General features: G+C 38.5%; 1 protein-coding gene across 1 annotated transcript in view; it reads left to right on the plus strand.

Moving 5' to 3' along the window:
* The window catches only part of vwa5b1 (von Willebrand factor A domain containing 5B1), a 40597-nt gene extending 29820 nt beyond the window's left edge, over positions 1 to 10777 (plus strand). Inside the window, exons 15-22 of the mRNA XM_084099977.1 lie at positions 1777 to 1981; positions 3969 to 4259; positions 4392 to 4529; positions 4707 to 4838; positions 5395 to 5469; positions 5724 to 5793; positions 6884 to 7010; positions 7566 to 10777. Coding sequence (XP_083956103.1) covers positions 1777 to 1981; positions 3969 to 4259; positions 4392 to 4529; positions 4707 to 4838; positions 5395 to 5469; positions 5724 to 5793; positions 6884 to 7010; positions 7566 to 8249 — 1722 coding nt within the window. The 3' untranslated portion in view covers positions 8250 to 10777. The remainder of the gene's footprint in view (positions 1 to 1776; positions 1982 to 3968; positions 4260 to 4391; positions 4530 to 4706; positions 4839 to 5394; positions 5470 to 5723; positions 5794 to 6883; positions 7011 to 7565) is intronic.
* Positions 10778 to 11256: the final 479 nt, after the last annotated feature.

Consider the following 11256-nt stretch of genomic DNA (forward strand, 5'->3'; position numbering starts at 1 on the left):
AATATCCAGCCACTTATGTTCATCTTCCGGGGGACAATTAGTTCTGACAACTGTGACAAAACCCTTGATGGCCATGATAACATTTCCAATGTCATGCTCTCTGAATGGGGAGAAGATATCAATAATCCAGGCGACACTTTGCACTGCAAGCAATTGGCCATGGAAGTTTTATCAAAAAGGGAGTGAGTAATATTACAGGAGGGCAATAACAAGAGTCCTTGATTTCCCCTCAATGGATGCAATAATGACTTTAATTATCCTTATTAATGTAGCTCTTCAGCAGGCATACATTTCTCATTATCCAAACTGCCATTAGACCAGGTAAACAGAGAGACACGGCTATAGGAGCTGGCATGGTTAAGGCGAATCATTGTGTTCATAAACTCTCTCCACACAAGGTGAAATAAATTAGATTTGCTTTTGCTATGCGCTGCCTTCATGCTGGAAATAACCGGGGGAAACTGCATGCTCAATGTGAGCATAGAAACACAATCAGACTTGTCAGTATTAGCGTCAACATGAGCGCTACTACTTTGGCATTGTGATATTTTTCATAAGCTCAAGAAACATACAAAACAGCTGTTTTGATTGACCACTGGACCTGAAGCTGTCCTAATGCTAACTAGGTAAAAAAAAAAAAAAATCAGGTCAAATAATAATATTTATTTTTATATATTTATTGTTATTAACTTAAATATTAAATTTTAAACAGTTATTCAAGTCAAAATATAATTATTTAATATTCATATATATTAATTTAATATATTTAAGAATTATTATTATTTAAATGTTGACATATTTAAATATTTATTTATTATACATTTTTATTTTTATATTTTTGACAATCTTTATTTAATTTTTTTTAAATGTTACCATATTTAAATAATAGTATTTACATTTTTATATTGTGTATATTCTTTTATTTTAATTTTAATATGCTTTTATTATTTGTTATTATTTATAATTAAGTTATGACTGATAAATGTTTGATATTATACAGTAAATGTATATTATATTTGTGTGTGTGGTCTGCAGATTTCAAAGTAAAAAGTAAAATGAATAAAGATTGTACTTTTCCCAGTAAATTTACGGTAAAACTACTGAAAGCCTTTAAATATAATGCATTCTAAAAGTATTTTTAAAGCATTAATTATGCCTTGTAATGCACCTTATAATGTATTATATGAGCTCATGAATAATTATAACCACAGTTACAATGCATATACAATGCAATACATTACAATGCTTATCTATTTATTAAATACACCTTTAGAAAGTATAATGCATTAAAACACCTGACAAACCACCAATTTCAGATGCAACAAGGAATCTGCTAATATTATAATGCTTTTAGATTTAATTACAATTATGAAAAGATATAATGCATTATAATGTGCATTATGAATAACTTTTTTAATGCATTAAACATGAAGGCTTTAAGTAAAGTGTTATAGTACCAAATTAACATTTGTGCCTAAATGCACACAGCTCTGCTCTTAAAGGGAAAGCACTCTTTAAGAGAAATCAGAGTGCTCTTAAAGTGTTAAATATTTCCCATAATCTTACACTGTGACTTGGAGTTATTGCTAGATTATCTAAATATTAAAAAACATTTAAATACAAATAAATGTAGGTACCAGTGGATGACCGTCTTGTGCTTCAGTTAAGCATTTGTAATAGTTTTGGACATTTTAGTTCGATTCAAGTAGAGTGGCCTTGCCAAGATGACCGCAGAGTGAACAAAAGGACTAATGAACTGTTTCATTTCTCCAAAAGCCACAGTTGGCCAGCCTGTGTGCCACATCCTCAAGAGGACGTCCCATCCCTGCTCACAAACCTCCAGTGCAGCAACACGAGGGTCTCCAGGGGGAGTCTAAGGTGGATCAGACCCACCCTGGCCGCTCTGCACAGGGTCCCGTGGTGGAAGACGGCTCCAGGTCTTCAACGGACAGCCCTTCTCTAGGCAGCACTGGCGATGCAGGTTAGTCCTTCACTTCAGTGCTTAAGTGCAAGGACAAAGACGTCAATTTCTAATGCATATTAATCTTAGCGCTGCTGGGGCTCAAGTTAAGCTGACTTTTAACACTGTAATTTAAATACCCATAATCAGCTGCGCAGTTTGGGGGCGTAGAGAGTAGAGACACTTATCATATTATGTGAGCAGAGACTGAAAAACTACTCATGAATCATCTAATAAGTTATAGTTGTAAAAAGCAAAATTATGAAGTGAATTTTTCCGATTTTGTACTGCTTTAACATTTTTCATCAGCCAGATATCACTAGAGGAGTAAAAACTCGCCCGGTGGTAATAATATCAATCTGTCCATTAAGGGTCATACTGTGGATGACTGTAAACACTTAAACTTCAAGTTATTCAAACCTGGTACATTCATGGTATTTCCCAGAAAACTATAAATGATTTTTATAGTGGAAAAGTCATAGAAATTCAGTGGTCAAAAAGTGTGGAAAGGAAACCCTGGGGTTAAAATATTTGATGCATATTTTTAGAATGGCTTTCTTCGGCTATGGTGATATTGCAGGGATATATATGCTAGAGTTTTCTATGTAATTTATTATAATGAAAATGTAATTTATTCCTGTGATGGCAAAGCTGAATTGCAACATGATCCTGGAATAATTCTAATGTGCTGATTTTGTGCTCAAGAAGCATTTCTCATAGTTACCACTGTTGAAAACCGTTGTGCTGCTTCATTTTTTTCTTTTTTTTTAGAAACCATGATCTATTTTTTCAGGATTCTTTGATGAATATAAAGTTCAACTGAACAACATTTATTCTTTTTCAGCACCATGAGAGTTGCATTTTTATGACGTCAAGTTAGAAGAAATTTCAAAACTACTTCTCAGGTTGTAAAACACGTTTCAAGCTTTTGCACCCTAGCTGTTTTTTTTAAAGCTTAAACATGCTAAAAATGGCGTCTGAAGTACCTTGCTTATGTTTTGACAGTCAACTAGACTCCGGGGTGCCCAATCCTGTTCCTGGAGATCTACCTTCCTGCAAAGTTCAGCTTTAATGCCTGCTACACATTGTATGATTTTGGGCTGTCCCAGACAAAAGATGACCAATCATGGCGATTTCTGTGGCAATGGCTCCTAAATGGTGGTCCTACGTCGTACAGTGAGAGAGGTTCAAAGATGGCCGTTGTCATGGTCTTACGACCAAAGATAATCCGTGATAATTTTCGTAGCATGATCATCTCACAGTGTGTTTGCTGCTACGACCTACATCTACTGACTAGCCAATAAAAATGCACCAAGAAATTGCGTATTGTTCAGCGTGACATTGCGCTAAAACTTTGCAAAAATTGGCATGCCAAGTTGGCGTCTATTCTCTAGCCTTGACTGCGTCCATATTGGCTTCCAATATTTGGAAGTCAATATGGCTTCCAGAAATTGTTGGAATTTTTTTCAATGCTCATAAAAACCACAATTGCCAAAGTGTGATTGATCTTGCTCTATTTGTTTTCCACTAGTGCATGCTGATGACGTGTTGTATTTTGCTATACTAACTTGTGTCGTAGCCTTCGATTTAATAGGTGTCGTCATCGTACAGTCTGCATACATGTTGTACCCAAGTTTAATAGATCCATGTCGTACAGTGTGATTTGTAATGATCTTATAGGATTGCCAAAACCGCACAGTCTGTAGCAGGCATAACCCTGATCAAACACAACTGAGCTAATTACTGAACTCTGCAAGTAGATCTACAGGAAAAGGAGTGGGCAAGGATTTAGACAAACCACCAACTAGACGATTTTGAGAATATCCATCCGAAACGTCCTCTAGCCAGACCTAGCTCTGCAAAGCACATCAAGTAATGCTTTATTTTTACAGTTTTAACGTAAGCTCATTTAAGTCATTGAAGAATAGCTAAACCAACTTGTTTATGATGTTTTTCATCAGGGAATGCATCTGTTAATACTCTGAATATTATGTTTAATATTGAACAGATGGCTACACGCATCAGCTTTGCGAAGTCGAAACGCCTCAAGATCCTCACGCACCAGAATTCAGGGCCAGTCATGTAAAGGGAGATTGCAAAGCGGTCGTGTCAGGACTGCTGTGCGGGAAACCCGTGAAATGGGAGGTGGTCTTTGACATTCAACCCTACCTAAAAGGTCGAGAGCGGGAGGAAAAAGTTCACGAGGACCTGTGGAACGAAACCTTCCATCACCTGGCGGGACGTTCCATTATTCAAGACTTTGAACATATGGTGGACAAAGAGTGTGAGATTGAGCATGGTGAGGAACTTGACTCGTAATTACCAGTTATTTAGCTGATGAACTCTTATCATTTGTGGGATGTGAATGTCCAGTGTTCAAAACATTACTTGCATATCTGACAAAATCCCTCAACTGTGCCGTTTCTTGTAGGTTCTGGGAGAAGGTACCAGCTTTATGCCATCCACACGAGTAAAGCCTGCAACATCTTGAGCAAATACACAGCGTTTGTACCTATTGATCTGGACAGCAATGAATATTTACCCACCTGCGTTGAGTATAGCCACCCTGGTAAGTCATTCTTCTAATTCATCTGAGCCTGGTAGTTGCAATCATTACGTCTAAGATACTGTTCTCAGGAAGAAGAAAACAAAGGAGAGCGCAGGGAAACAGATGAAGCAGTCGCTCCTGGCTTAAACACACAATTAGATTATGGTAATGACTCTTTGTATATCTGTTTATCTCCAGGGGAGGATCATAAACGAAGTTCGCACTGCAGTTCTCGTTCCGGCAGCAGGAAGACCCGTGGATACTCCGTAGGTCTGGGTCGGTCACAGTCTGGAGGTTTGTCTGGGCAAGATGACGCAGCACTACCCCACAGTAAGACTGAAGACAAAATACTGAATTTTGGGTTCATTTACAAGTGAGGAATTATGGGAACATTATCTGCTGTATATATTGCATGGTTTGATCCACTGGGAGCAAAGAACGGCAAAAAAAATTCTCATTTTTTTCTCTGATTCGATCATAAACTTGCGCATTACGTACCGTTTCACAGCTGGCGAAGGATCCCGGCTTCAGCGTCATCACTACGACACGGCATTATTATGGCTTTTGTTCACACAGCGCGCGTTCCGGGACTGAACGCGGCAATGTTACTAGGTCCCCAACCCGGCATCGATCCCGGCATCAATCCCGGGTCGCGTTGCGTTCACACAGAAGGCGTTCTGGCAATTTCCCGGAAATTTGCCGGGATCGTCGCGCTGTGTGAAAGGGGCTTTACTGTACTAAAGTCCACATGAATCATCTTCAGTTCAGACCCATTTACAAATGCATTTAGATTCCTTGGGTCACATTCAGAAAATGGTTTTCAGTCTAAACTCTGACGTCAAAAGGACTCATGTCTGCACCCTTAACACTCTTCTTTGATCTACAGATGTAGACGATGGATCCCGATCCCCCTGCAAAACTCCCTCCTCCTCCAGTTGGGAACGATGTAGCTCTTCTGAAGGTACTTTTTTTTTCTATCTGGCTGTATTCAGGTGGTTATATCAGTTATTACAGACTTGCAGGTGTCCAAACAAACACAGCAGCATTAATCACTCAAGCTTGTAGCTGTTGAATTCATTAATTAGATTTGACCTAAAGGAGCATGGGTGTATTTGAGTGCTCTTTGCCTCGGAGTGCAGTGTATTTGTTTGGGTGTTTGTGTGTGTGTGTTGGGCAATAGAAATGATCAGAATACCAACCTGCTCTCTCTTTCAGCCTCTCAAAGGAGTCCGTCGGTGACCTCCGACCACTCGCAGAGATCAGTCGAGAGCCTTTTCTCTGCCAGGTATGTGTCGATAGAGGGAACGAATTGGGGAAAAGAGCAAACCACGTCCACAAATCAAGTTTTACAATTACAAACACTGTAATTCACAGAACACAAATGAATAATTCAGCAGTTTGCATCACTCATGCACCATTGTTTTAAATCATGAGTCGAATTTGCATTTTGATTGCTTTTGGTATTCTGTTGGGTGCATGTAATGAGTTCAACACTCACCGAAGACAGACATTCATTAGTCATTAAAAAAATTAAACACAGGAGATGTGTAGACTGACAACACAACAAAGTTCTGTGCAGGTATTAAGCCTCTTTTACAAATCATTTCACCATTCTTTCTTACAATTAAATGAGTCAGTATGAAAATGATCTTTAATGAGTGTTTGTTCTATTAACTTCGCTATTTGCAATTTCCTTTTAAAAAATGAGGCTTCTTGAGTTTAAGTGAATGTATGAAGTAAAGAATACTCTAGCTCGAAAAAGTGTGAAAATTACAGGATATTAGTCACACAAACTCATTTTCAGTTTTAATAAGTTTAAAGCGTTGACATCAATGGCAGAGGGTGAATAACCTGCAGGGTAAAGCAGTGGGGGAGGGGCTCTGGTTGTGATGTCACACAATACTGTAGGCTTAGCTCATGAATATTAATTAGGATATGCAAGAATTGGATTTACTTGACCTTTGATGAATAAATAGTTTATGTAATACTTTAATCTTTGATAACTTAATTTGATTTTGTCTGGTTCAAATCCGGCCTGGATCTTATCTTAATCCAATTCAAATTCCCATGTGTTAAGCAAATAAAACCAATATTTAAGACAAACGAGGGATGGTACACCAGACACCAAAATAAACACTTCCCTTTCGTGTCTGGAATCTCTATCCCAGTTTTACCTCTAGCTGTCACTTGAAATGTCAGCCGAACTAATGACCAAAACGTGAGGAGCGGCGCTATCAGGGATGTGTACATGCTTTGCAAATTAATGAATGTGAAGGGGCACATTTCACCAAGAAAAAGCACTTTAGACGTGCCTGTGCATTTAATGATGATAGTGAGGCACCGGAGTAAAAGGTGCTGTTTCTTTTTGCCTCTAGCAAGCTGAGTCTGAGCAGGACGCGTCTGCTGACGAAGGCGGCCAGGGGCTTCATGAGCCGGTCACAGAGCAAATTCAGCAACTCCGTGGGAGAGAGCGAAAATGACAACAAGGACTACATCCCTCTGGTTTCTGTCGACATATTCTGCTTTCAGGATGTTAATCCTCTGTGGCTTCAGTAGAACTTTATTTAAAGTCAACATGAAATTGAAATTGCCCCCATTTACCTTTTTAATGGATGGTATTGTAATATATAACAATTCAACAATAACAAACAATTTATGTTGAAAGGTCAGCATAAACTTATTTAAAAAATGCCTGACGTCATTGAGTGTATTGCATCCACTTGCCTCTATAAATAGCCGGTCAATACTCACCTTGCAAGCAAAGGCAGGAGTTTTTAAGTATAGTGAGTACCGGTAATAGATCTGGTGACATTTAACAAACACCGATCAATAACTCATGATTGCTAGGTCTGGTTAAATGAGATGTTCTATTTGAGTAGAACATATATGGGTCATGGGAGTTACTCAAAGTAAATGGTGATGAGTCGAGCGTATTTTTGAGGCTAACATAATTAACAATGCTTAAAGACCTTAAACTGCTCCTTGAAGTTCAATCTCTGAGCTTGTTTGTATGATTAAAACTGATTAAATAGACTGCATTTCTACTTCCTGTTGCAGGTGTCATTGCAGCTGTCCTGTGGGGCGTTCATGTTGGACAGTGCCTTGTGTGACGCCATCAACGTGCCCATAGACAAGCTAAAGTGGACGTCACCCTTCACCAGCCACAGAATCAGCCTTACCCACGTGTCCTACTCCGGGTCCCGGCGCTCTGAGAGCCTGGAGGTCCACCGCGGCTCCTCGCCTCCTCCAAAAGACTCAGACTTGATCTCTGAATGTGAGGAGCTCGCTTCCCGCACGTCCTCGTCCTCTTTCCAGGCCCGAAGCCCTCGGATGGAGGGCGAGCCCTCGCTGCTGGCCGGCTTCTCGTCTATGTCGACCGAAGCCCCACCGTCGCCCGTCAACTCTGTGTGCGACAGCGGGCGAGGGTCTGAGTCTGAAATTACAGGGACGCCCCTGTCTGGCTCGTCCGGGAGCCTGCGAAGGGGTGTGCAAGACACCGAGGGGATGGTGTGGGCCACTGCTGTAGCTCTGGCCTGGCTGGAACACAGTTCAGCCAGTTATTTCATCGAGTGGGAGCTGATCGCGGCCAAAGCAAGCATGTGGCTAAATGAACAGATCATCCCAGAGGGCCGAGACCTGGCATCGGTCAAAGCCGCAGCCAATCAACTCTTCATCATCCTCAGACACTGGGATGAAAACCTGCAGCTCAACATGCTCTGCTACAACCCCAACAGCATGTAAGTCCTTATGGGGTAGGGACTAAACTTCAAACTATGCTAAACGAGGATTTTACTCTCCTTGATTTGTTTTAATGTTTATTGTGTGGGTTTTGTTTTAGTTTTATGAATAGAAATCGTATTTCATCACCATCCATCCAGAGGCCAGAAACATACTTTGCACAGATATGTAGGCGACAATTAATGTAACTTACGTTCTTGCGTTACTGTGGCAGCAACAAACCTGTAAAAGACTGTATCCACCTAAGAGAAAAGCCCGGTTCACAGCGACAAAGCAACGTGATCCCATTCATTTCAGTTGAGAGTTGGCAGTTTCTGGCTTTTCAGTTGGCGACAGGATTTATGCGTGTCCAACGACAAAACATAGTTGAGATATGTTTAACTTTATGCCAATTAAGAGTGACTTTCAAGAGCGATAACCAATAGGAGTGAAGTCAGTGGGGTAGGGCTGCTCAAATCATAATCACAATTATTTTGGTCAATATTGAAATCAGGATTATATGATCAAAGTCTTATTTCATGACTTACAGTCATTTTAAATATCAGTGAAATTTCACAATTATCGATATTTCAGCAAAAACTAATACTAGGTTAACTATAATGTAAGTAAAAGGTCCTTTAACAGTTAAAGACAAGTAAACAGTCAGCAACACCATAAAAACAAAGAAACTGATCCCCCCCAAAAAACTGACAAATAAATACAACAGAACAAAAATACAAATTAAATAAACTTTGCTTTAGGTGTATTAGGAAGATGTACTAACAGTGGAATTCAAATAAGTAACAGCCTACAACAGAACCTGAATAAAGCAATCAAAAGCTAAATAACACTGCTGTGTACATTAAATATAGACTAATCCTTATTAAAACTACAACAGTTTTTCATTCAAGAGCAGTGAGTGATTTTATCATTGTCTTTTGTTGTTAATTAACATTAATCACTGCAGCAGATTTCTTAGGCTGCTGTCACTTTAAGAGCTGCACGGATCCAATTTACTGTTACACATGCGCTTTCTTTCTAAAGGTGCGTTTTACCTTGATTATCTTGTTTTCATAAACGTTGGAAGCCAAAATCGAAATCGAATTACAATTGATCCGTCACTACACCCTGTTGCCTGTAGCATCGGCGGAAAGATGGAAAAGTTCATTTTAGAAGTCAGTAACTTTATATTCAGTTATATTCCTATAATTTATGATATGTCTCTGTGTACATTCCAAAAAAAATGTGTGAACCAGGATAGACAGGCGCTTTCACCGCAGATAAATAGCCACAATGGCACAGAGCACTTGCTGTTTCTCGTTCATCTTTATTATTAAGCATTTTGTGTACCGATTCCATTTATATTTAGTCCTTTTCCTTCAAAATATTTGTTTTTAGTGGCAACTTATTTTTTGTCTACAGTATGGAATAACATCCGTAATTCAATCGCAGTACTGTCGAAAAGAAGTAACGGGAGTAGTAAATAGCTGTTATGGCAATGTTGGCAATGCAATCCATTCTTGTTGAATTCTGAATTGACACATTTCAAAACTGTGAAATCGAGTTTGCATGCTGTAGCTAAAAGTGTTTGCGATCACATATTTGCGTAGAGTATATTCCGGGCCGTCACCACCCAAAATATTTGCATGTCTCCGCATTTCTTGTCCGTAAAATGGAGAGATTGGTTGTATTTTTAAGCTTGTCTCTGAATTAATAATGTGCATTTGGTTTAATGAACTGTCTGGTTGCTGCTTTGGAAGATTTTGTGCCATAAACATTTAATCGTACAAAGCCTTATAGTGACTTTGGTTCATTAGTTGATGTGGTTGATTGCTACAGTCTGTACATGTGGCATTTCAGTTTGTTTTTGCTATCTGAGGATCCAGTCACTTGATAAGATGCAGTTACATGTATAACAACACACAATGTACATTAGTTTGCCTTTACGATCATTAAAGATGTCAAATCGTGGCTGGAACGACACTTTCTATTGCTGTAAGCGCTCTCCAGTCTTAAGTGCCTAACCCTGGACTGTTTCTGGACTGTTGACATGAACGTTGTACTGTTACTGCAATGCGTAATCTAATTGATTCTTTTTCAATTGTTATTACTTTGCTGATTATATTTGTGGCCGTGTATGTATTCTTATAGTATTTTTTGACGTCAGTTGAAAAATTGTACAGAATAAGTATAATAGAGTGGCTGTAAATATATGTTAAAAAAAGTTAAGAAAATACAAAAGCTAACATTCTCTTGTTATATCGCAGCGGTTTATTTTATTATTATTATTATTATATGTATTACTCCTCAGGTATTGCTCTTGAGTCCTGTTGTCGATGTAGATGCATGAGTGGTTTGTGGAAAGATCTTTCATCTCAAGGTTCTTTACTGATTTAAACCTCTCCCATGCGCTTGTGACGGTGGCAGCTGCTTTGTGAAAAGTGCATCGCGTCAATCAAGTGTACTTTGTACTTAAGTGTGGAGTTCTGTTTAAGTTGTGCGTAAATTCTAGTGCAAATCTGGACTGTGTAACTGCATGCAATAAAGTTTATTGGATGAAAAAAGGGGTCTTGTTTTGCCATCACTATTTCCACTAAAATGCAAAATATTAAAAACATAACTTTGCAGGATTTCTGGCTGCGTTCACACGACAGTATGAAGGCCCGTTTCCGCCACATATGGAAAAAAAAAACATGCTTTTGTAAATCATAATTACTGGCATTATGACTTATTGTCATAATTTAAACTTTCTCATGATTCTAACTTTTTATGTCATAATTGTAACTTAATTTTGACTTTGTCACTTATGACTTGTTAGGTCATAATTATAACTTAAGTCATAATTTCAACTTTTCATCTCATAAATATGACTTAGTATGTCATAGTTTCCAATTTAGTCAATTATGACTTTGTAGTTCAGAATTTCAACTTTAATGTCATTATTATGACTTCAATTTCAACTTTTAATCTCGAATATGACTTAGTATATCATAATTGAAACTTTTATGTCACAATTATGACTTTTTAGGTC

Source organism: Abramis brama, assembly GCF_963993115.1.
Source record: "Abramis brama genome assembly, chromosome: 22".
Lineage (NCBI taxonomy): Eukaryota > Metazoa > Chordata > Actinopteri > Cypriniformes > Leuciscidae > Abramis > Abramis brama.